At 43.5% G+C, this 27,113-nt stretch overlaps 1 protein-coding gene across 1 annotated transcript in view; it reads right to left on the reverse strand.

Annotated features, from left to right (window-relative positions):
- The window catches only part of CNTN4 (contactin 4), an 886,373-nt gene that overhangs the window by 201,684 nt on the left and 657,576 nt on the right, over positions 1 to 27,113 (reverse strand). Inside the window, exon 7 of the mRNA XM_084840334.1 lies at positions 6,985 to 7,188. Within this exon, the coding sequence (XP_084696460.1) occupies positions 6,985 to 7,188 (204 nt within the window). The remainder of the gene's footprint in view (positions 1 to 6,984; positions 7,189 to 27,113) is intronic.

The following is a 27,113-nucleotide window of genomic DNA, read 5'->3' on the forward strand; positions in this document are numbered from 1 at the left end:
ACTGAAGTAACACCTGAAGTCTTACATTTAGGGAGCTTTGTGGAGCATGTTAGATATGGTACACAACTATTTATAGATGGACTAGTCTTGCACAGAGGGGCATGGGAGAGGGGAGAAGAGAGGGCAGCCGTTTTTCCTGGGAGTAAGCCCCACTGGATTCAATAGGACTGACTTCTGAGTAGGGATGTACGGATTCTCCTCCATCCATTCCGGTGGGGAATCCACCCAGGAGGGGAGGCGATCCATTCCACCCTCCCTGGAATCCTCCGGAGTGGCTCCGCTCTGCGAGGATTCCATGGAGCTACCTGGCTTGAGGGCTGCTTACCTGCTGGACCCGTCCCATTCTCCTCCATGCCAATCCATTCCTCCCCCCCCCGCCGGAATCCTCCAGAGTGGCTCCGCTCTGCGAGGATTCTGCGGAGCTGCCCAGCTTGAGGGCCACTTACCTGCTGGACCCGTCCCGTTCTCCTCCATGCCAATCCATTCCTCCCCTGCCCTAGAATCCTCCGGAGTGGCTTCGCTCTGCAAGGATTCTGCGGAGCCACCCAGCTTGAGGGCCACTTATCTGCTGGATCCGTCCCGTTCTCCTCTGTGCCGATCACCTTTTTTTTTTAAAGGTGATCTATGTGTCCATAGACTTATATGCAAGATTCATGGCTCTAGTTTGCGTATAAGTCTATGGGCACATCCTGCCAATCACTTTTTTTTTTAAATAGTGATCAGCGCAGAGAAGAACGGGATGGGTCCAGGAGCAAGCAGCTGGAGCCATTCCACACGGAATCCTCCTGGAGCGGAGGTAAGTGGGGCCAATCCATCCGCGGCGGACTTCTCTAACATCCCTACTTCTGAGTAGACATGTATAGGATTGCTCTGTAAGTGATATTGGCATTTTAAACAAGTTGTCACTCTTCTCTCTGTCAAATGGCTGTTTTCCCATTATCCCTGATAGAAAATCCTATGTGCTCCAAATGACTGCAATTTATTATTTGCTGAGATAACATTGTCCAGTTAAAGACATTCCGTTTTCTGTTTTATAAGGGCTTAGGGCCAAATATATATGCTATATTACACACATGGCTTGACCAACTGTGTCAGTGCCCCCCCTCCCCCGCATTTAAAATAGTAGCTGTGGAACAAGGAGCTTGATCAGGACCACGGTGTGCAGGGAGACAGGTTAATCCCTCCCTTCAGTGCCTCAGTCCCAATGAAGAGCTCCCTCCCTCCCTCCACTGAGCAGTTATTGAGCACTAGAGGGAATCTCCCATTGGTGCCAATGGCAGCTTCCCTCCCATGCCAAACAGCAGCTTGTGGAGACTAGGGAGGGTTTTGTTGTGACTACAGCACTGAAGGAAAGCGTTGAAACCCCTCCATGCGCACCATAGTCCTAATCAGGCCCATCGTTCCATGGCTGCTATTTTAAAGGGAGAAAATAGGCATGGAAGGGCAAAGGAGGCAACTTAAGTCTAGGGATGTTTGAGGAATCCAGTTCTGGAGCGGAGCTCGATGACCTTTCACATCAGCTCAGCCCCCAGAACTCCACTCCGTCTTCTGCCAGCTGGCCCGACTCAGTGCGCAACAGGTCGGGCCACCTGGTGGAATTTCCACAATTTTTTTTTTTGCGTTTAAAAATGGCCTAAATTACAGCTCTACATTGCACACATTTGCATAATTTGTGCAAATTACAGCCGTAATTATTGCAAAGTACGCCACTTTGTGCAATTTACAGCCAAAAAATGCACAAATCATGCAAAATTGTGCAATTTGTGGCCGTAATTTGCACAAATCTCTATTTGTGCAGTTTATGGCCAAGACACCCCCCCCCCCAGGTGTTAAAAGTCCCCAGAACTTGGGGGAACTACACAGTTTGGCTCGCAGAAGCAAGCCAAGTTAGGCATGCCACGGAAGTCTGGCGAGCCCAGAAGGGCCGGATTTCCCAGCAATGCACATCCCTACTTATGTCATGTGTAGTCTGGCAGCACAAAGCAGCATCTATCTACTGCTGGACCAATGCAAAGTTACTAAATTTTGAATATTAAAAAGTAGCCAAATGTTTTGTATTGTGGCTGGAAGACACGGATGGGAAGGATGGACATTTCCCTCCAACCTCAGGATAGCATATTTTCATCAATAAATATTCATGACTTTTTGTTACTAATCTCCCTTCCAATACCTATCACAATACCTATCATAACGAAGAAAGGAAAATAGTTCTAAGCAGCAATACTAGCTTGAAAATGATGAATTACACAGTTCAGTATATTTTTCATTAAATGGGAGAGGAACTGTCAAGAAGGGGTTAATAGCTGTGGGAGCCATGTGGGCCGCTTGGGTAGCCGCGTAGGAAGCAGCCACCTGGAGGTTGATTGTTTTTTGGCCATTTCTCAGCCCTGCAGCTCAAGGCCAGGGTTTGCTCTGGCTAACTGGGAAAATGGTAACAGCCGTGCTTGGTGGGAAGATGTAACCTCTTTGGAGGGTGGAGTGGGGTGTCCCAGGCCTGGGTTTGGATTGGGTGCCTAGAATCTGCCTTGGGTTGCTAGGGCTGGGCAATAAAAGGAGGGCTGGAGAAGAGGCGGGTGTCTCTTCTTGGCCCTGATGCTACTAGGGTGTGCTGCTGGTAGATGGCTATCCTGGGAGGCCCATACTTTGGTATGTATAGGATAGACTAGCTAGCTTCATTGTTTTGCTCTTGGGAGTGTGTGCCTTGGTGATTGGCGTTTCTAGTTTTGCTTAGAGTTTTGTGCCTTGCTTGTAATTTCCTATACAACCTACCAGCTCTCCCCCTTCCTTCCTCTTTGTTCCTTTTCCATAACAAACTTTTATCCAACTACCAGTTGGTGTGGTGTGTCCTGTATAACTTCAGTGCTAAATATAGTGCCTATTGACCTGGAAGGGAGCTGCTGGGTTAACTTTGGGGGAACTTGAGGCCAAGTTGGGCCTGGCCTACCTTGCAGGATTGTTGGGGTGAAACCAACAATCCTTCACGGGAACGTTATGAAATTTCTCTATCTAACCTTCATTCATATAATTCAGACACTAAACTTTGATGAATTTGCCTCTTAGTGTACTAATTTAATGACGAAATGCTCTAATGAAAGTAATCTGTCATATAAATTGAGATGTACTGGACATGCCAAACTCAACTGGAAAAAAAACGGGGGGAATACAGATGTAGCTATCAGCCTTCTATAACACACATGCCTTGTAGTTTGCATTTCACTGCATTTTTGTTCTTTGAATTCCTGAAAGAGTGTGTATTGCTAGCTGGTATCTCAACATACTGGAGTGTATGTATATACAGTCAAGGGTGAATTGCATTTGAACATGTGAGTTTTCAGAAATGAAGGGCTGGGAAATGAAAAATTATAAATAGCGGTCTCAGGCTGTTTTATAGCATCTAATTTGAAAAGACAAATTTAACATTTCTTCAACTATACGAACACTTCAGCCCCAGGGAAACCTGATCATCTTGTCCTTAAATGAATGTTGCTGATCCTATTGAACTCAACGAAGTTTTCCAGTGTATCTATAATAAACACTAGAATGTACTTCGAGTGCACTTCAAGACATTTGTGTGAATGACTTCAGAAAGGCAACTATAAATATGCTAGAGTGGGTGCAATGCAAGAATTCCTTAGAGACACGCTCATGGTAACATGCTTTATAGTCACCACCATAAGCGATCATTATATTAAAGCATTATTTCAAGTGTTTCATCAAGTGTTGCTTTCTTCGAAACAAATATGTTTGATTCTCAGTGACAGAAGAGAAGAAAGTGACTCCAGCCCAGGCTTACAATACCACACAGGCACTACAATGTGCTCCTTCACTGTGCACATGAGGGTCCAGTGCACATCCAGAGTGCCATGTGTGCATGCCCATAAAGCACTTTTCTTCTGCATAATGAGATAATGTATGTGAAGCTCTCTAATTGTCTAAAGTGCTATGTAAATAGTAAGCATCATATTTACTAATCACAACCTAAACGGTTGGGTTACCCTCCTAGATCTCTAGGAAGACCTACTTCCATGTTTTCTCAAGCAATGGCATGTAGTACTATACCAGCCAAAGCAATAGCTTTCTAATTAAGATAAATTCCAAATTGTACTTGAGGAGTAAGGCTAGATGAGACCACTTAAATGCAGTAAATAATGCCTTGATTTCTCATTTAACTAATATTTTACATTTATATCCTGAAGAGTTATCCCATTTTACACTCATAGCAATCCTGTAAAGTAGTTTAGGCATGACAGGTCCAAAGTTACCCAGGGAGTTCCATAGTGAGTGAGGATTTGAACTCAGTTCTCCTCGTCCAATGACGAGGCACCCCACCATTTCTATATTTATTTATTTTGATTTATTTATTTATTACATTTCTAATCCGCCCGATAACTAATGCTCTCTGTACAGAATATAAGCTATTGGGTTGGATTCAGATTTAAGCTTGATCTACTGCGCTGATGGAGGTGGACTTCCCCAACCCATTATTCTCAAACTCCCTGAAAATGCTATACAGAGGCCTGGTTCACACGGAATGACAACCCAGAGTATGGGTTGAGTATGAGGTGTAGTTGAATTGTGGGTTGTCGTTATGTATGAACCCTGGTTTAACTATGGGTTAACCAAGGACAACTCAGAGGGCCAGTTCACACATAAGGCTAATTCACTGTGGGGCTTTGCGACGTGTGCCAACTGCCATTTTGAATATGCAAGCCACACTGGCCGTGCACCTTAGCTTGAATATTCAAAAAATGTCCAGCACACACCATAGCCCACTATGGCTGAAACAAGTCATGGTGGGCTATGATGATCATGCAAACTGAGTCAGAGTTCACAATCCAACGACAAACCATGAGTTCTCTTCCTGGGTTGTTCTTGCTTAACAACCGGTAGTTAGAAAGCAAAGCTTTCGACAAAGTGCCCCATGATATCCTGATTAGCAAAATAGCTAGAAGTGGGCTACATGAAACAACTATCAGGTGGATCCACAGTTGGCTACAGAATCGGACTCAAGAGTGCTTATCAATGGGATCTTCTCAAACTGGGGACAGGTAATGAACAAGATACCGCAGGGCTCAGTCCTGGGCCCACTGCTCTTCAACATTTTTACTAATGACTTGGATGAGGAGGTGCAAGGAATGCTTATCAAATTTGCAGATGACACAAAATTGGACAGGATAACTAATACCCTGGAAGACAGAAACAAAATTCAAAGTTATCTTGATAGGCTGGACCACTGGGCTAAAACAACAGAACAAAATTTAATAGGGATAAATGCCAAGTTCTGCACCTGGGAAAAAGAAACCAAAGGCACAGTTACAAGATGGGGGATACGTGGCTCAACAACACTACAAGTGAGAAGGATCATGGAATTGTTGTAGCTCACAAGCTGCATATGACCCAACAATGTGATGTGGCTGCAAAAAAGGCAAATGCTCTTTTGGGCTGCATTAATAGAAGCATAGCTTCCAAATCCCGGGAAGTACTAGTTCCCCTCCACTCAGCACTGGTTAGGCCTCATTTTGAGTACTGTGCTCAGTTCTGGGCACCACACTTGAAGAAGGATGCAGATAAACTGGAGAGGGTTCAGAGGAGGGCAACGAAGATGATCAAGGGACTGGAAACAAAGCCCTTTGAGGACAGACTGAAGGACTTGGCATGTTTAGCCTTGTGAAGAGAAGACTGGGCGGGACATATGATAGCGCTCTTCAAGTACTTGAAAGGTTGTCACAGAGAAGAAGGCCAGGATCTCTTCTTGATCATCCCAGAGTGCAGGACACGGAATAATGGGCTCAAGTTACAGGAGCCAGATTCCGGCTGAACATCAGGAAAAACTTCCTGACTGTTAGAGTAATACGACAATGGTCCCAATTATCTAGGGAGGTAGTGGGCTCTCCCTAGGGATGTATGAAACCTCTACCTTCCGTCCCGGGGGGAACGGGCCCACGGGGGGGGGGCAATCTGTTCCTCCCCCCAGAATCCTTATGGGCTGGCTCCACTCTGCAGCGATTGTGTGGAGCAGCTGGCCGGCTCTGTATAGCCAGCGATATGGCGCCATTGCCATGCCGTATCGCTGAGGAGGAAGGAATCCGGACGCAAATGGTGTCCACTATGCCATTTGCGTCCGTGGTTTTTCCCGCGATAGGGAAAAACCATGGCTGCAAATGGCATAGTGGATGCCATTGGCGGCCGTAAAGCCCTTAGTTTTAAGCTAAATGCAGCCATTTACGGCTGCATTTAGGTTGATCTAAGAGCTTTACAGCCACAAATGGCGTAGTGGACGCCATTTGCGTCCAGATTCCTTTCTCCTCAGCGATATGGCATCGCAATGGCGGCCGTATTGCTGGCTATACAGAGCCAGCCACGGAGAGGAGCCGGCTTCAAAGCAGATTTGTGGTGGGGGGGGCGGAGGTGAGTGCCCTGTTCTGCCGCGGACTCCGGAGGCTGGATTCCTTTGAATCCAGCCTAATTGGGGTCCTCAGCGGATTTCTCTGATGTCCCTAGCTCTCCCACACTGGAGAAGAGGCTGGACAGCCATCTGCCAGGGATGTTTTAATTTGGATTCCTGCAATGACCAGGGGGTTGGGCTTGATGGTCTTGTAGGCCCTGTCCAACCCTACTATTCTATGATTCTAGACCATAGCACAGTGTTCGTATATAATGAAAACCCACAATTCAACAACAACCCATGATTCAACACAACCCATACTCAACCTATTCTCAGCCCATTCTCTGGGTTGTTGTTACATGTAAACCAGGTCAGAGAGTCAGGAGACCCTGCTGAATGAGATGAACTGTGGTTTGGGGAGGGATCCCCAAAATCTGGCACAGGGATCTTCCACAAATGGAGTGCTTCTTCTCCTGCAGAAGGCAGATCCTGGATCCAACCCATTGTAAGTGAGTTTGTAAAATCAGCCTTACAATTTCCTCCTTTTCCCCATTTCCTACAAGGAAGCCAAATCAAAATAAATCTAATAAAACTCTTACCATCATTTCTCAGGATTAAAGGTGTAGGAGGTCCCATCACTCTGTTGTTGGTTATAGTGTTTGTCACCACACATGTGTAATTCCCCACATCGGATTTCTCCACTTTAGCTATGTACAGATTTCCAGTCTCTTGAGAAACAAAACGGCGATTATCCTGGTGCACAAAAGACGGATATTCATTGAAAATCCAGGCATAGATCAATTCTGAAAATAAGAACAATATGATTATTAATATCATTGTGGTTAATAATACTATAAAATTATTTCCATTTTCTTATAGTACAAGAGAAAAAAACATTCTTTAGCATTTATATTCCACTTTTCAAAAATTTGTGTGTGTGTTTTGGAAAAGCTGCTCCCAAATTGGGTAAAAAACAATAAAAAATAATTAAAATTAATGTGTATGTGGTATGTGTATGTGTGTGTGTGTGTGTGTGTGTTGGGATGAAATGGTTACTTGAAGAGCTCAACTGATCTCCATTTTTAGAACTGTTACTTTTTACATATCCCTGCAAATTGTATAGAATGTAAGATTGCAGTAGCATATAAAACATTTAATCTTGCACGTGGCTGCAAATAGCTTCCCGACAGTCTAAAACACATAGTGAAGCAGCTGCCAAGAGGCCCATAGTCATATGAATCAACTCTGAGTCTGTCCAAAAATCCTATTGGCTTGAAAACATTTCAAGTTGAAGCAGAGAGAAGCAAATTATTTGTTCATAGGAATGACAACTAAGATCAACACTTAACATTCAAAATGACACATAGACAAACTTACAGACTGATTCTGCAGATGTTCAGACTCATGAGTTGCCACCATTCATCAAGGGCCACTTGGAGGCTGCACCCTGTCCCACAAAGAATCTCACAGCAAGGGAGAGTCCAGCTTGGTCTCAGATATTGGCCAGAGAGGGAGCAGCTGCAGGGAGCTTGCTTTGCTGTCCCTGACAGCAAGAACACTCAGCTCAACTGTGACCCAAATTACACCTTAGTTTGGCAATGAAAATTACAGGTGGAAAGCCTCCAAAGTACAGTTTTTGGTTATGAAAATTACAAGTACACCCCCCCATCTGTGTTGGGACCACAGAGGGGAGCAAGGGGTTAAAATCCCCACACCAAGGTCCCAATCCAGATGAGGGATCTTGCACATACTTAAGAGTAAGTAAGAAAGATAGAGCTGCTAGACACATCTTCAAAGTAATGTATAGCTTGGCCGTGACAGCTGCCCTGGGACTGCAGAGCTGTGACAGCGGCCCTGGGACTATGTGGTCCATGGCTTATGTGAGGGTTAAACAACGTTTGCATAACCAAACAACAGACCATGGGTTATGCAAGAGTTGTTTAACCCTCACATAACCCATGGTCCCCAGGTTTGCATGACACGACAAGCCATGGCTGGGCACTGAATACACAAATCCCACCCAGCCTGTGCTGCAGCCCACTGTGGCTTAAATAAGCTGTTCTGATCGTGTGAACCAGATCACAGCATGCCTTGTTAACAATGTTTTAAGTCACCAACTGATTGTCCTGTGCAGCTCTTCTTGGATTCAAGAATAAACAGTCTTTAGGGTACATATTTCTTCCCTCTTCTCTCTACCAAATGGTTTTCTTGTACAGATATGGTTTGATATACTCTGGAGGATACGACAAAAATGTGTATACCAAATGGAGTAGTAATCAACTGCATTACAACTAATTAGATAATACTCCCAAATTTACAGCATATCTTTGGAAATTACCCAAGAAGGGACAAGAGGGACAAATTTTGCAAGCAGAGTCTAGTGCGTCGGTTAATTTGCTATAACCGCATTGTATTAATACAAGTCTAATACCCCAAACACCCTGGAAATAATCAGGAAATTAAAGAACAAAATGTTGCTGCTTTTTGGAGGAATGCTAATTATATTGGGGAAAAGGTATATTCTTACTTTAATACTCTCTAATGAGTCATCATTGTAATTGACCTCAGCTATTGTGAGACAGTTTAAGAATACACTGGGCTCTATCCACCAAACAGAACTGCTGTGCAACCACCATTCATTTCACTGGAGCTTGCACGGGCCCATTATGTTCTAACATTTCATTGTTTACCAAGGAAGGATGAAGGCATGTGGATTGTTGGGCTTTTATAATAACAAAACCCCCACAGGGCTAGAGACCATCTTCACAGACTTTTTGGAAGATATAATTATGTTTATGTGGGACTATCTAATCATTGTATTTACACATGTGCATCTAATTATGAGTAACCCCATGCTGATGTCAAGAGGATACTCGTAGTAAACAAGGTAGCACTTCTCAGCAGGCTTAAAAATTTTCAGCAAGCAATTAGCATCCGTTTTTGTTTTAATTTACACTTGCCAAACAATTAACTTGTTTCCCCATAAATGCAGGCAACAGTAGGCAGCCCTTCGTACTTTAGCAGGCACACATAGATTTTTTAGAGCTTTCAGTTATTCTCCACAGCCCCTGCACAAAAGTATCAGGCATCACAAACCTCTTAAGCAGCTCTGAAACAGTGCATTTAGAGCCCCCTTTTACATCTATGTCCTGAAAGGGAGCTTGTTTGAACTCTGTGCCCACACCAGTGGGGCTAATCACAAAGATCAGCATCCTTCTGGGAGGACAGTAATGATCCTGTGCATCCTATGCAACTGCTCCCACCCATGTGGACCTGCTTTTTATACATGTGCTTCTGTAATATAGGGCTGATTCTGCAGTGCATTTGAAGGAGGCCACAATCTTCAGAAATTCCAAGGTGAAGTATGGTCATTGCTTGGCCCCCATAGTAAGCAGAACACAAAATACAAAAGGGAAAATAGATGCTACGGTTCACACAGCTTGCACCACCCACAAGCGACATAATGAGTCACCACAGATCATTGTCATTCATCACCTCCCATCTACACTTCCATTTTAGCATTTTTATCAGACCAGTTAGCACAAGGATTAATGTTGTATGTAAGCTTTCCCAGCAAGCACTTAATTGAAGGTGTTGGGTTTTTAAATATGATAATAGTAAAAATTTCCAGAGGGGGAGTCACGTTAGTCTGCTGCCACAAAAACAGCGAAGAGCCTTATGTTGCCTGTTGTCCCTCTGACAACACAGTTTACATCTCTCCTCCCACCCCCACCCCAGCATCTGCCAATTTGGGGCTAACACTTCATGCACTTGATAAAGTGGACAGTATCCATGAAAGCTTATGCCAGAACAAATTCGTTAGTCTTTAAGGTGCCACAAGACCCTTTGCTGTTTTTGTTAATAGTGTTGCCCAAATAGAGATACTAGAAATAGCTTTTCTGTATGAAAAAAGAACAAAAAACAATGCACTGAGCTATATCTATCTACAACCAATAAACCAACCAACCAAGTAATCCATGCCATTCACTTCAAAAGCATTTGGTGAATATTTTTCAAAATCTAAATTCTTTTACATTTTTTAATTAGTATAATACAAAGCCATTCATATCTTCCCAGATACTGATTAATCTGTATAGGATCAAGGTATCAGCATTATGGATATTGATCTTATTATATTTACCACGGGGGAGTGCAGAAATGTGCAAGGTAAGGTATGACTGAACGCAGTAACAGCAGAATGTAAATATATACTACAAAAATACCCATTTTGATTTCCTCAGAGATGCCCATGTGCTATTTGTATCTGTTCAAACTTGACGGATTTCTTTTGATAAGGCTTCACATACTAATTGCTCTGGAAGTGACAGGCAGTTCCTGTCCCATAGGCAATTTGTAACAACCGAGTAAACAGACACTTAAAATACAGCATGAAATGGCTTTTGGAGAGTCTGGTGAGCAACTGAAACAGTATTAGAACGTATAACAACAAGGTGTCTGCAGTATGGAGGATGCATGCACGGCAGCACGGCAATTTATGGCTTCTCAGATAAACAGTACCAGATAGGCTGTCAACATTTCTTAGAAAAGTCTTGCAGATTTTAACCTAATATAAACTTTCATTTTCATTTTAGGAAATAGAAAGGCTGCTTATTGGAAATAGCTGTCTCATTCCTGAAAGAGTATTTATGTATTTCTAGCTGAGCTACTTATTTAGCTATTTGCACAGACTTTGTCATACATCCTCATATATCTAGGAATCTTTTTAACCTCAGCCACTGAATATTTGACTGAAGGCAAAAGGAGAAGGGGATGGCAGAGGGTGAGATGGCTAGATAGCATCACTGATGCAATGAATATGGACTTGAGCATGCTCCGGGAGAGAGCGCAGGACAGGAAGGCCTGGCGTGCTATGGTCCATGGGGTCACGAAGAGTCGGACACAACTGAATTACTGAACAACAACAACTGAATATTTAAGTGGAGCGTATGTTTAACCAACCCTCACTGCCAATCCTAGGAACCCTACTTTTTCATGCACAATTATAATAAGTTCTAGAGAAGGGCCAGTGCTACTGTACATGCTTTCATACAAAATGTCCCTGGATTTATTTATTTATAAAAAGCATTTTTACCCCTCCCCCCAAAAAAGTTCTAGAGCAGCTTACAAAGTTACATAATAAGACAGTCACTTCTTGTCTTCAGACTTACAATTTAAAAGACACAAAAGAAAAAAGGATTGGGAGGGAGGAGAAAAAAGGCGAAACTCAGCCATTAGTTCTTCATTACAAAGATTAGTTATAAATCAATCCCTGGAAGCTTCAGTTAAAGAGATTCCAGTATGATATCAAACTAGCGCTGGTTGCTAGGGTGGTAAACCCAGACTGGGGAGATCCAGGTTCAAATCTTTACTCAGCCATGAAGCCCACTGGGTGAACTTGGGCCAGTCATCATTTCTCAGCCTAACCTGGCAGGGTTGTTGTTAAGGACAAAAGTGGCCAGAACGAGCTATATACAGTCAGGGCCAGAAATATTGGAACAAGAATAACTGTTTTGGCAGTGGGCCTCTGTACACCACCACATTGAAGTTGAAAGGAAACACACCCAGATGGCAGCGAAGTCAGGACTTTCAGCTGTAATTCAAGGGGTTTGACAAAAGTGGGACACTAACCATTCAGGAAGTACAGCCAGTGGCATACACACAAACCCATCGTTGGTGGCTCATCAGTAATGGAACAAACCAACATCATTTTAAACTTAGGGATTGCCTTTAATACCTGGATGAAAATCCTTTGCAGTCAATGACTGCCTGAAGTCTGGAACCCATGGACATGACCAAATTCTGAGTTTCCTCTCTCGAGATGCTTTGCCAGGCCTTTACTGCAGCTGCCTTCAACTGCTGCTTGTTTGTGGGCCTTTCTGCCTTCAGTCTTGTCTTCAGTAAGTGAAAAGCATGCTCTTTTGGGTTGAGATCAGGTGACTGACTTGGCCATTGAAGAACATCCCACTTCTTTGCCTTGAGAAACTCTTGGGTAGCTTCTGCTGTATGTTGCGGGTCATTATCCATCTGCAATATGAAGCGGCGTCCTATCAGTTTGGCAGCATTCGTCTGAGACTGAGCAGAACGTATAGCCCTATACACGTCAGAATTCATCCTGCTGCTTTGATCAGCAGTCAGGTCATCAAGAAACCCCAGTGACCTGGTTCCATTGGCAGCCATACATGCCCATGCCATAACACTGCCTCCAACATGTTTGACATTTGATGTGGTATGCTTTGGATCATGCTGTTCCTTTCCTTCTCCATACTTTTCTCTTCCCATCATTCTGGTACAAGTTCATCTTGGTTTCATCAGTCCAAAGAATCTTATTCCAGAACTGGGCAGGCTTTTTTAGGTGTTTGCTGGCAAAGGCTGATCTGGCCTTTCTATTCTTGAGCGTTACCAGTGGTTTGCACCTTGTTGTGAAGCCTCTGTATTTACATTCATAAAGCTGTCTCTTGACTGTGGATATTGACAATGACATGCCTACCTCCGCAAGAGCGTTCTTGACCTGGCTAGATGTTGTGAAAGGGTTCCTCTTCACCATGAGCAGAATTCTGTGGTCATCCACTTTGGTTGTCTTCCATGGTCTTCCAGGCCTTTTGCTGTTGCTGAGCTTGCCAGTTAATTCCTTCTTTTTCAGGATGTTCCAAACTGCTGTATTGGCCACTCCCACTCTTTTTGCTGTGTCTCTGATGGGTTTATTTTGTTTCCTCAGCCCTAATGCTGGCCTCCTTCACTCGCATGGACACCTCTTTGGACCTCATGTTGGGAGTTCCAGTGAACAGCTACCAAATGCAAAAGTAACACTCAGAACCACCTCCAGGCCTTTTCTCTGCTTGATTGGTCATGGGGTACCCAGGAAAAAGGCCACACCTGGCCATGCAGCTGCTTGTCAGCCATTCGTTCCATTACTTATGAGTAGGGATGTCAGAGAATTCCGCCACGGATCTCAGTGAGGCTGAATGCCAGTGCATTCGGCCCCCTGAAATCCGTGGTGGAACAAAGCCCCCCCACCCCCCGCGAAATGGGCCCGGAATGGAGCACCTACCTGCTGCCGTCTGCGCTGACTTGCGAATGGCAGCCGCGTCTGCGGCTGCCATTCGCCTCTTCCATATAGCTTTGATAGGCTACGTAAATACTTACGTAGCCGATCATGGCTAATGCAGGGACGCCATTTGCGTCCATGCGGAAGCTGTGATAGGCTACGTAAGTATTTACGTAACCTATTATGGCTTAACTAAGGGAACGCAAATGGCGGTGGCTACGGCGGCCGCCATTTGCATTCTCCTTTTTTTGCTGTTTTAGCCTACGTAAATATTTACGTAGGCTATTAGAGCAAAAAAAAAAAGGGAACGCAAATGGCGGCCACTATGCCATTTGCATTCCCCCCCCTTTTTTTTACCGTAATAGCCTACGTAAATATTTACGTAGGCTAAAACGGCAAAAAAAGGGGAATGCAAATGGCGGCTGCTGTAGCTGCCACCATTTGCATTCGCTGTTTTTTTTTTGCTGTGATAGGCTACGTAAATACGTAGCCTATCATGGAAAAATACAGGGACGCAAATGGCAGCAGCTACGGCAGCCGCCATTTGCGTCCCTGCAAGCTGCCCAGTGGCTGGATGTCCAGCTGCAGGCAGCCCCGACCGGCAGCTCCACGCAATCTCTGCGGAGCAGAGCTGGCCGGAGAGAATTTTGGGGGGAGGGACGGAGCACCTCCCCCCCACCGCGAATGTCACCCTTTGAAAAGGTAAGTGACTTTCGTACATCCCTACTTATGAGCCACCAACGATGGGAGTGTGTGTATGCTACTGGCTGTACTTCCTGAATGGTTAGTGCCCCACATTTGTCAATCCCCTTGAATTACAACTGAAAGTCCTGACTTTGCTCCCATCTAGGTGTGTTTCCTTTCAACTTCAATGTGGTGGTGTACAGAGGTCAACTGCCAAAACAGTTATCCTTGTTCCAATATTTCTGGCCCTGACTGTATGCTGCTTTGAGCTCTTTGGAGTATAGGCAGGATATAAATGTAATAGACAAACAAATAATCTCTAGCACCGAGATGTGAAAGACTTCGGCCTGAGACCTTGAAGAATCTCTGTCATCAAAGTAGACAATGGATGAATCAATGTATAAGCCAGCCTCAAATGTTCATAATATTGTCCAAGAGTCTTTGAATGTCAGCCTGCTTCAGTTCACCTGGGATAACCGCTTTTTTCATGGGCCAGGATGAAGAGCCCTTTGAGCCTGAGGAGTCTAGTGGCAGAAACTCTGAGGAGGAGTCAGAACTAGTTCCCAGACCTTCACAAGTGAGGTCCTTCACCTTGGATCCCCCACCTGTCCTCTCCATCCTCACAAGGCACTGCTGCCCTCTGACTCTGAGGAGTGGACCTCAGACTCTTCAAGCAGGGCAGCTCTGGGGAGCATTCCCCAACCAGCTCCTCGGTCTATAGACCCTCACCACCCAGAAGAAGCCAGCGACTGTGGGCAAGGATCTTGTTGTTGTTGTTGTTCAGTCGTGTCCGACTCTTTGTGACCCCATGGACCATAGCAGACCAGGCCTTCCTGTCCTGTGCTCTCTCCAGAAGTGTGCTCGAGTCCATATTCATTGCATCGGTGATGCTATCTAGCCATCTCATCCTCTGCCGTCCCCTTCTCCTTTTGCCTTCAATCTTTCCCAGCATCAGGGTCTTTTCCAGTGACTTTTCTCTTCGCATTAGGTGGCCAAAATATTGGAGCTTCAGCTTCAGGATCTGTCCTTCCAATGAGCACTCAGGGTTGATTTCCTTTAGGATTGACTGATTTGACCTCCTTGCAGTCCAGAGGACTCATAAGAGTCTTCTCCAGCACCACAGTTCGAAAGCATCAATTCTTCGGCGCTCAGCCTTCCTTATAGTCCAGCTCTCACAGTCATACGTTGCTACTGGGAAAACCGTAGCTTTGATTATATGAACCTTTGTCGGCAAGGTGATGTCTCTGCTTCTTACTATGCTGTCTAGGTTTGCCATAGCTTTCCTCCCAAGGAGCAAGCATCTTTTAATTTCATGGCTACAGTCACCGTCTGCGGTGATCTTGGAGCCCAAGAAAATAAAATCTGTCACTGCTTCCATTTCTTCCCCTTCTATATGCCAGGAAGTGATGGGGCCAGATGCCATGATCTTCGTTTTTTTAATGCGGAGTTTCAAACCAGCTTTTGCACTCTCCTCTTTCACCCTCAACAAGAGGCTCTTTAGATCCTCTTTGCTTTCTGCCATTAGGGTACTATCGTCTGCGTATCTGAGGTTGTTGATAATTCTCCCGGCAATCTTAATTCCGACCTGTGATTCCTCCAACCCGGCGTTTCTCATGATGTACTCTGCATATAAATTAAATAAGCAGGGTGACAATATACAGCCTTGTCGTATTCTTTTCCCAATTTTGAACCAATCGGTTGTTCCATGTCCAGTTCTTACTGTTGCTTCTTGACCCTCGTACAGGTTTCTCAGGAGACAGGTAAGGTGGTCTGGTACTCCCATCACTTTAAGAATTTGCCACAGTTTGTTGTGATCCACACAATCAAAGGCTTTAGCGTAGTCAATGTAGCAGAAAAAGACGTTTTTCTGGAATTCTCTTGCTTTCTCCATGATCCAGCGAATGTTGGTGATTTGATCTCTAGTTCTTCTGCCTCTTCGAAACCCAGTTTGTACTTCTGGTAGTTCTCGGTTCACATACTGCTGAAGCCTAGCTTGTAGGATTTTGAGCATCACCTTGCTGGCATGTGAAATGAGCGCAATTGTACGGTAGTTCGAACACTCTTTGGCATTGCCCTGCTTTGGAATTGGAATGTAAACTGACCTTTTCCATTCTTGTGGCCATTGTTGAGTGTTCCAGATTTGTTGGCATATTGAGTGCAGCGCTTTAACAGCATCATCTTTTAGGATTTTAAATAGCTCAGCTGGAATACTGTCATCTCTGCTAGCTTTGTTGTTAGTAAAGTCAAGTGGGCCTTCACTCTAAGGCCCACTTGACTTCACTCTCAAGGATGTCCAGCTCAACTTCAGTGACCGCACTATCATGGCTATCAGGGACATTAAGATCTTTCTTGAATAGTTCTTCTGTGTATTCTTTCCACCTCTTCTTAATCTCCTCTGCTTCTGTTAGGTCCCTGCCTTCTTTGTCCTTTGTCATGCACGTCTTTGCACAAAACGTTCCCCTGAGATCTCCGATTTTCTTGAAGAGGTCTCTAGTCTTTCCCATTCTGTTGTTTTCTTTGATTTCTTTGCATTGTTCATTTAAGAAGGCCTTCTTGTCTCTCCTTGCTATTCTCTGGAACTCTGCATTCAGTTGGGTATATCTTCCCCTTTCTCTCTTGCTTTTCGCTTCCCTTCTTTCTTCAGCTACTTGTAAAGCCTCATCAGACAGCCACTTTGCTTTCTTGCATTTCTTTTTCTTTGAGATGGATTGAGTTGCTGCCTCCTGAACAATATTACTGACCTCTGTCCATAGTTCCTCTGGCACTCTGTCTATCAGGTCTAATCCCTGAAATCTATTCCTCACCTCCACTGTATATTCATAAGGGATATGATTGAGGTCATACCTGAATGGTTTAGTGGTTTTCCCTACGTTCTTCAATTTCAGCTGAAATTTTGCGATAAGAAGCTCACGATCTGAGCCACAGTTTTTACTGACTGTATAGAGCTTCTCCATCTTTGGCTGCAAAGGACATAATCAATCTGATTTCGATATTGACCATGTGGTGATGTCCATGTGTAGAGTCGCCTCTTGTGCTGTTGGAAAAGAGTGTTTGCTATGATCAGCGTGTTCTCTTGGCAAAACTCTATTAGCCTTTGTCCTGCTTCATTTTGTACACCAAGGCCATGCCTGCCTGTTATCCCGGTGATTTCTTGACTTCCTGCTTTAGCATTCCAATCCCCTATGATGAAAAGGACATCTTTTTTTGGTGTTAGTTCTAGTAGGTGTTGTAGGTCTTCATAGAACCCATCAACCTCAGCTTCTTCGGCCTCAGTGGTTGGGGCATAGACTTGAATTACTGTGATGTTGAATGGTTTGCCTTGGATTCGTACTGAGATCATTCTATCGTTTTTGAGATTGTGCCCCAGTACTACTTTTCCCACCCTTTTGTTGACTATGAGTGCTACTCCATTTCTTCTAAGGGATTCTTGCCCACAGTAGTAGATATAATGGTCACCGGAATTAAATTCGCCCATGCTTGTCCATTTTAGTTCGCTGATTCCCAAGATGTTGATGTTCACTCTTGCCATCTCATGTTTGACCACCGCCAGCTTACCTTGATTCATTGATCTTACATTCCACGTTCCTAAACAATATTGTTCTTTACAGCATCAGACCAGGCGCAGAACTTGAGGAGGTGCTGCTCCCAGAAGGATTCTCTTGGCCTGGCTATAAAATCCTGCCAATTGCTATAAGACAGTGTTGTGGTAACCTGTCATTCCTCTATGTGCAGGACTGCTCTCCATGGTCCTGAGCTCACTCCATCCTGGGCTGCTACATACAGTGCTGGCTGTGGTGGTAATTGTTCCTGTTTTAGTTGCCTGCCCCATATCGTGCTTCCTCACATGAGCCATTGCTCAGAGTAGATGACAGAATGCCAGATGAAGCAGGACAGTCTTCATCTGCAGTAGACAGATTGACTCAACCATTCTTCCCCATATTCCATCCCAGGCAGCCATACAAGTGCCAGATTTGGCCTAAAACAGAGAGCCTTAAGCATTCCTGTCACTATCATAAGTAGTTGTACTAATTATTTTAACATTACCGATTGCTTACCACCACCACCCGGCTTTTAATCTATCTTCTACTACAGTCTGTGTTCTCTATTACTCCCTCTAAATTAACAATACTAATTTAATAATCAGCAGGTTGATGCTCCATGAAGGGAAGGTATTTCCGCTTCATGGAATGACAGGTGTGTTTACAGAAGGGATCCTTACATGAGCACAACTCTCCTTTCATTCACAGGAACTCCTTCCATTCATTGAACAAGAACGTTGGATCCCACCCAATGACAAAACATGGACATACCAGCTATTTTCACACACCTGCTAAACATAGCAATAACTCTTATGTAACATGTTGCAGATGAAACAGAAGTGATTTGTTCTATTTATCTCACCTTCAGCATTTCTTTACATGCCCAGGGTACTCAACACCCTACCCAACACCACTAAGCTTATATCATCATGGAAAGTTAAACTCCTTGTGCATGTGGTCACAGGTTATTACAACCAGCTTTAAAGCTCCAGAGCAATAAAGCAAAGATGACAGAGATATGAAACATGTTAAATTTCCTAATATCCCTCAGCCTCTCCAAGGGAAACCTGAACAATCCAGACATTTGAATCTGGCAAAAACAAAGGATGATGACAATGCACAGGTTGACAAGAAATCAAAAGGCAAAGATTGGTTTGAAACTGCAGGCAGGAATGTGACATGGAAATTCTGCTTCTGCCAATATATTATAATAACAATGTAATTCAAACAACTAGCGCTAATGTAAACCTGCTGAAGTTGCTTCCATGTCATCACCTGTAAAAGGGGGGGGGGATACCTCAGTTAGCCCAGCCAGCAGCAGAAGCAACTCCATATAAAGGAGTAGGCTTGAAGTCTGGGATTTATTGACTGACACTTGTCTCTAATTTTACAGGCCCAAGCTGCAGTACCAGTAAGAGAAGCTCTCTTCAGCATCTCAGTGGGAGAAGAAGACGAATATTCATCTGGACTTTTAAAGAGTTTTGTGTTTTGTTCCTTTTGGGGGATCCCTTTCTGTTTGTGTGCCCTTGTGGAGGGGTACTGAACATATTGGAATGATACTGTTTGCTGCATACATGTTGCCAGTTATTTCTGTCCACAAATTTATGATAAAAAAACCCCTAAGTTTGAATATTAGGTTTTGATTTTTTTCCTTTTAGAAGCAACTTTATGATTTTAGAACCACAAAGGTAAACATACCTAACTAACGTGTGACCTGTGTTAGCCAATTGGCAGTGTTACACTAAGACACTCAAAGTGAAACTATCACAAACTACTTGTGAACCTAAGTCATTAAGAGAATTAAGTACATTTGTATCATGAATCTATTGTTCGATGTGTGGTACTGACCAATTATCAGCTATGACATGTTGTAAGGTGAATTCGTTTTTTAAAAAATCCTGCAAAGCAAGGCAAACGTCAAAAGGTGCTAAGAAACCTATTTACTGCACCATTTTAGAAAATGGGTTATGCCTGACACATTAAATTTTGAGTATGATACAACTCTTCATCAGAAGCAATGATCATAAAGGAGCCTGAAAATTATCATATTCAACATGCATAAGAAATTTTCTGGACCATTTCAATAAATACGTTCCTTAGGACCTTTTGAGGTTCAACTGCCTTTGTTGGATTGTGGAACTGGTGTTGCAGTATGCAAGCTTTCCAGTTTCACAAAACTCTTCCACAGGCCAGCATCATCATAATTTTCCTGCTTCTTGTGAGCTTGATCTTGAAGCATCATCTTCCTAATGTCTCTGACTGAAATGCCTGTACCTCCTAAATTATGTGTGTGTGTGTGTTTTAAATATTTCTTTGATTTCTATACCACATTTCAAACAAATCCCACAGCAGTCCCATTACATAACTGGACCCCAATACCTAAAGCTTGCTTCTGTAAAAAGAAACTGTGTTCCCATACTGTGTGACCAGCGTGATGTGTAATCCTAATTTGGCACAACTGCTTTATCCACATATAAATGCACGAATGTTACCATATGAAGTTTTATATGACGGTTACAGCATTCATGCCACATACATGCACTAGGGAATTAGGCTCCTTCATGGTCATATACTTAACACAAATAGCTCAGGCTTACTTTCTTCTGTTATACTGTCCAAACTCATCTTTGCTTTGGGTGAAAACAAGCATTTGCTGCTTGCAAACATTAGACTTTATAGTAAAAAAGGTAAAAGGTAAAGGTGTCCCCAACCAGTCGTGTCCGACTCTAGGGTGCGGTGCTCATCCCTGTTTCTAAGCCGAAGAGCCAGCGCTGTCCGAAGACGCTTCCGTGGTCATGCGGCCGGCATGACTGAACACCGAGGTACACGGAACGCTGTTACCTTTCCCGCCGAGGCGGTACCTATTTATCTACTTGCAATTTCTTGCTTTCGAACTGCTAGGTTGGCAGGAGCTGGGACCGAAGACGGGAGCTCACTCCGTCACGCAGCACTCGGGTCTCGAACTGCTGACCTGCCGACCTTCCAGTCTGCAGTTCAGCGTCTTAACCACTAAGCCACCGCGGCCCATATTTAGACTTTATAGATATAAATAAATTTTTTAACATGTATCTATAAAAATATAAAATGGTCCTCAGTGTCATTATTTGTTTGGCAACCCCAGAGATCTTCAGAGAGGCTTTCATTTCTTTTTCTTTTTAGATACTGGATGAAAAAAGCAACATCTTCTTTAGCAATATTGGTATCCATGTTAGGACAATCCAAGGAGAACTCCTGAGCCTTTCCATCTTGATTTATATAAATCTTTTTTGTGCAAAGGGATCTTTGGTACTAATGTGTTAAGCAGGTCCCTGGTTCTTTTATGCAGTTTGCATGAATACTTTGAATCACAATACTGTTTCTACTGTGTGATTTAAAGGGGTCCTTCAATGTTTATTTGAAGAATGGCGAGGGTTCTCCTGATCACTGCAGCTTTTGTAAACTGTCTCCTGCATAGTTGAGGTGAATACTAATAAACTGATTTGCAATGCCACACTTCAGGTATTTTCAGAGCAGTAGCCATATGGTTGTTGGGGGAGAGCGGGGATTATAAGTAGTAAGGCTAGCACTATGAGATTCCATGCATACATACACAAACAAAAATCACAGTCATTAAGAAGACAAGTATATTTTGCGACACAAGAATGGCTGATCAAGAATCTCCCCCACCACCCTGCAAGCTTCATACATTTGTCTAGAAGCCAATCTTTGCTTCCCCTTACAGGCATATTTATTTGGACAAAAAAATATACTTCCATGGCTGTTCTCACATAACAAAATATGTTTATCTTCATTTATGAAAGAGGATCCACGTGTATGTAATTGTAACTTAAGATCTGCCTTAAGTGTCATAAATTGCATTGATCTGCCTGAGTCTGTGGCTTTCATAGATAGAAGGTTTTGGAGCAGGCAGAGGAAGAGTAGGGGAATGGAACTGGGGAAATAACTGGAGCTCTTGAAGCTACTGTATAATAAGTACAAAAATATACATTTAAGGCACAACCCTATGCATGTTTCTACAGAAAAAAGTCCTACAACTGCCAGCATTCCCCAGCCAGCAGTGCTTGCTGGGGAATGCTGGGAGTTGTAGGACTTTTTTCGGTAGAAACATGCATAGGACTGCACCCTTAATTTATTAGTCAACCCCATGAAGGTTCAGGGTGGGTAACAATGTTCAATGAAAAAACAACAACAAAACCCCCCAGCCAGAATGAAGAAAACCACCCTTATTTGAACATATACAAATTATACCAAGTTAGGCCATTGATCCCATTATTGTCTGCTATCCAATGCGATCTATGCCATCCTATCCAATAACACTTTCAACTGCCAGGAATTTAAATCTGGAACCTTCTGCATGAAAATCATGGATTACATCTCTTCTTCCCTGAAATGTTCAGCTTTAGGTAAATCTCCAGGGGAATGAGATGCATACAAATGTTATTTACACACACACACACACACAGATGTTTACCTTTACTGATTTTCTTAAGGAGAGTTTTAAAGGCTGATATTCTTAAATAAAGGCTTCTCACTTTTCTTTATTTCTTCACTAGATTCTATATCTCTCTCTAGACTTCCATTCCTTTAAAAAAATCTTATACTGCAGCATGATGTAAACAAAGAAAGCTATTGATTTGGTAAGTTGGAGTAAGTTAGATTTCATCTTTTTTTTAATTAAAAGATGATAATCTGCATTGAACTGAATGTAGGTTCCCTCTGAATATACTCCCAAAACATTACTGCGACATATTTTCTACAGAAGTTGAAGGTTTCTGTTTTAAAGAAAGGAAATCTGAATTTTGAGGCACAAGTATAACTTGTGACTTGAAATGAGTAAAGAAATACCAAAAAAAGAAGAAAAAATAATCAAGGAAATGCATTACCTAAGCTATTACATGAATTAGTTGAGTTGCCAAAGTAATATTCTTGGAGACTTGTGAGTCTCATATATCATTTGCTGTTTTTTTTCTTAACAAAACCAGTGCACACACATGTACATCTTAGGCTGTGTGGCATTAACACTTTTGTATAACATCTAGTAAAAAATACACTTTCCATAAAGATAGACTTGCCACTAAGCAAATTTAAAAGGATTGTGTAATGATTATAGAAAAAGCTATTAAAATACCATGATTAAATTCAGTACAAAGCTTAAATGGAAGACTGACAATATAAAATTAATACTGTCAACAAAATGGGAACATTCATAACTTTTATTGCAATTGGAGTATTGCAATATGTAATTTTGGGTTTTACAAAGTCTCTTGAAGCAAAAAAGATAAATCAGCTCATTAATAATACCTTTAATCTGTAAGTAACTATCACCCAGTATTTTATCACCAACGTGCAGAAATTACTGATGCCTTCTTCAACACAGAAATGTATAGCTTTATAAAATATCACAGGTAAGACAAAACAAAGCAATACCATAGATTTAAAAATAAATTGATTTAAATTCTGTACCTGCCTATTGTCAGTCTTGAATAATGTCTGACAGCATTAAATATATTACAGTAATGATGATACTTGTCTTCTTTCTCTCCTTGTTTGTAACACAAAATAATTTGTTGTACAATCAGTGCCAGATCTTATAAGATGCTGCTCTGTAGTAGTATTTTATTACAAGAAGATATGAATAATGGGATATTGCAAGCAAGAAAGTAAGTAACCTCTTACAGATTTGGTCTAAGGAACGGGGAGGGGAGTTTGAGCCAAATCACTCAACCATCTATGGCAGGGGAGCTGAACCTCTTTCAGCCTTTTGGAGAAGCTCTTGGGGGCAGCATTTCACAGTATACACAGCGCATAGTTAAACTATGGAATTCACTTCCACAAGATGTAGTGATGGCCACCAATTGGGGGGGGGGGGTTATACAGATTCCTGGAGGAGAAGGCTATCAATGGCTACTAGCCCTGATGGCTCTATGCTACCTCCACTACTAGAGGCAGAGAGCCTATGTACACTGGTTGCTGGGGAACATGGGCAGGAGGGTGCTGTTGCACTCATGTCCTGCTTGTGGGTTCCTGGTCGACAGCTGGTTGGCCACTGTGTGAACAGAATGCTGGACTAGATGGACCCTTGGTCTGATCCAGCATGGCTCTTCTTACATTCTTATGTTCGGTGGTGGGCAGGGCTGAAGGCAAAAGGGTCAGGGCCCAAATATCAAAAATGCTTGCATATTTTATCTTAATGCTCTAACTACCAGTAACTAAGCCTTCGGACCATTTCAACCTTTTAGAATGGGGACAAACTGCACAAAACCTGGGAAACCATCAATGGCCAGTGGTTTGGGGAAAGGGGCTCCACCATCTGGGTAATCCCAGAGGACCAGACTTAGGAAGGCCAGATTTGGCCCCCGGGCCTGAGGTTTTGCACGTCTGATCTATGGGCTTCTCCAATGTGCAGTCTGCATAAAGGAGTATGGATTGTTGCAGCTTCAAGCTGTCGTGACACCCCAGCAACTTCTGTTTATGGAATACATCCCTCCAGCTTGTCCTTGCCCTGCCCCCCACCCCCTCTCAGAACGGCTTCTTATAACCCCATTAATGCATGTCTGGAGAAAATAATTCCAGTGCTTGCCATGTCAAAATGTTTGTAGATCCAATCCTGTGAGTACACAGGTTGAGCATGCAATGGCCTTAAGGCTTCTTCAGGCATCATGTTGTACATTGTTGTTGTTTACTCGGTCAGTCGCTTCCAACTCTTTGTGACTTCATGGACCAGCCCACGCCAGAGCTTCCTGTCGAGTCTGTCACCTCCAGAATATCATCCATCCATCTTGCCCTTGGTCGGCCCCTCTTCATTTTGCCTTCCACTTTCCCTAGTATCAGCATCTTCTCCAGGGTATCCTCATTATGTGGCCAAAGTACTTCAGTTTTGTCTTTAATATAATTCCCTCAACATTGTCAGCTGTACATTAACCAACCTTTAATGTTTAATGCTACCTACCTGCACCCCCCTTTCAATGCAGTACAATTTAGGGAGAGGCACATAGTTTTATATGTAACACACAAAGTATAAGGGCTGATTCATAATTTACTTTTTAAAGCTGGGGTGCAAACAGTACCTGAATTAATTTGACAAAATGAGTTGCCTGGATTTCCTTTCATTAATCACAAACTTGGAGCCCAGTCTTGTCTTATTTATTCATGCTTCCATTTCTAATGGCAGGAAGCCCAGACAGCCAAGTCTGCATATGCCTCAGGTATTTGTATTAAGTATTTGGAGAATGTCTCAGTCAAGGAAGAAAATAAGGAGTAAATTATTTAAAATTTGGGTATTGTACATCACTTGACAAATGGCATAAGAAAATCTGGAACACCATGATTATGTTGACATTTCCTGTCATTTCTCAGGCATGTGATGGTCAGGACAAAGCAATATTTCTGTTCAAAAAACACTGGGTGAAATTAATAACTTTCTGGAACGTTAGGTATGAAGAGAAAACCCACGAATGGAAATCTTGTCACTTTTGTAAATTGACAAAATATATTGAGTTGGATCCAGACTTAGTTATACTTTGAGCAGAGCCATAATTATCTATTAATTTTTTACATTTATATACTGTGTTATCTGCTAAAAGGCCATCAAGGTGGTGTGCAACAATTTAAAACAAGAAAAGAACATTAAAATAGTAAAAACATCAAGGGAGCAATCCTATGGCCACTAGAAACTATCTAGAGGGCCATAGGATTTTTCGGTTTCTGGGAGCCGAGGTCGGAGCCAGGGCTCCGAACATGGATTCCAGAAACTGTGCTCCCTGCCCCTCCCCTACCCCCTCATAGCCGGCGTGGTTCTCTTCATGCTGGCTAAATCTTTGTGCTTGGAAATGGGGAAAAGGGGACAGTCCTGGGGGTGGGGAGGGGAAGACTCCGTGGAAGCCATGCTACACAGCTTCCTATGTGCTCCTGCAGCTCCTGCGCGGCCCCCTTCCTTCTCCTCCCCAAGGCTGTGGCTAGACAGCCAAAATCGGCCATCTAGCCAAAACTGCATGGCAGCTGGAGCACAGATGTGAGGATCACCTCTGTGCTACCGCTGCCCTGCATTGGATACTTGGCAGCCTCCAACTTCAGAGGCTGCTGCTGACTATCTCAATAGGATTGTGCCCTAAAACATTAAAAACTATACATTTTAAAAGGCTAAATTGAAAAGATGCATATTTACAGCCTTCCTAAAGGTCAAGAAAGTGGGGGCCAATCATAATGCTTGAGAGAGCGCATTCCATAGTTTGGGTTCTATACAGGAAAAAGCCCTTTCACATATGCTTGACAAATGGGCTTCTGTGGGTAAGGGTGCCTTCAAGAGGGCCTCTCCTGTAGATCTTAATACTTGGGAAGGTTCAAAGTGAGACAGGTGTTCCCTTAGATAGCCAGGTCCTAAGCCGTTGAGGGCTTTAAATGTTAAAAACAACTCCCTGAATTGCGCCCAGAAAGCACTTGGTAATTTGTGCAGGTCTTTCAGGATACATGTAATGTGGTCCTGATACCATGCATCACTTAGCAGCCTTTTACATTTTGCACCAATTGAAGCTTCCGAACACTCTTCAGTTCCATGAAAAGCACACTGCAATAGTCTAAACTTGATATATCCAAGTAATGGATAACTTCTGCCAAATCAGACTGATTCAGGAAAGGTTGCAGCTGGCATACCAAATGTAATACTGCAAATGCACTCCTTGACATTGCGGCCACCTGAAGAACCAGGGACAACGTAGCATGAAGGAGCTCTCCCAAGCTATGGGGCTGATCCTTCAAGGGGAGCGCAACCATTCCAGAACAGATTGAATCCCTACCCCCAAGTCAGGCTTTCTGCTGACCAGCGACACCTCCATCTTGTCTGGGTTGAACTTCAGCTTGTTCACCCTCATCCAGCCCACTACTGAACCCAGGCAATATTCAATGGTTTCAATTGCTTCCTTGGTGTTAGGTGACAAAGAGCAATAGAGCTGGGTTTTCATCAGCGTATTGGTTATATATATATATATACACACACACACACACACACACACACACACACACACAACATGGGACAAGACAGAACCCTGTGGGACACCACAGGCCAATAGCTAGCTATTAGGGATGGCGGAGAATTTCTCCCCGAAACTTAGGGGGGCCGAGCGCCAACGTGTTCGGCCCCCCGAACAAGTTTCGGGGAGAAATCCTCTGCACCCCCCCGCCCCCCGCACCCCCCCCGGGACGGGACTTACCTTCACCGAATGTCCCTCCCGGTGGCTGGTCCGGCCGGCGGTTCGGCGGGTGTTCGAGTGAGGCGGGAGCGGCAGCCGGTCTTTTGACCGGCTGCCGCCGCCGCCGCCATTGCAATGAAAGGGAAAAAAAAAAAACGCCCCCTGATAGGCTACGTGACGATTCACGTAGCCTATCACAGCTAGATTTGCAAAGTCAGCCGTGATAGGCTACGTGAATCGTCACGTAGCCTATCACGGGTGACTTAAAGAAAAAA

Source organism: Heloderma suspectum, chromosome 2 (assembly GCF_057233095.1).
Source record: "Heloderma suspectum isolate Gila_16-S chromosome 2, 16-S_ref, whole genome shotgun sequence".
Classification (NCBI taxonomy): Eukaryota; Metazoa; Chordata; class Lepidosauria; order Squamata; family Helodermatidae; genus Heloderma; species Heloderma suspectum.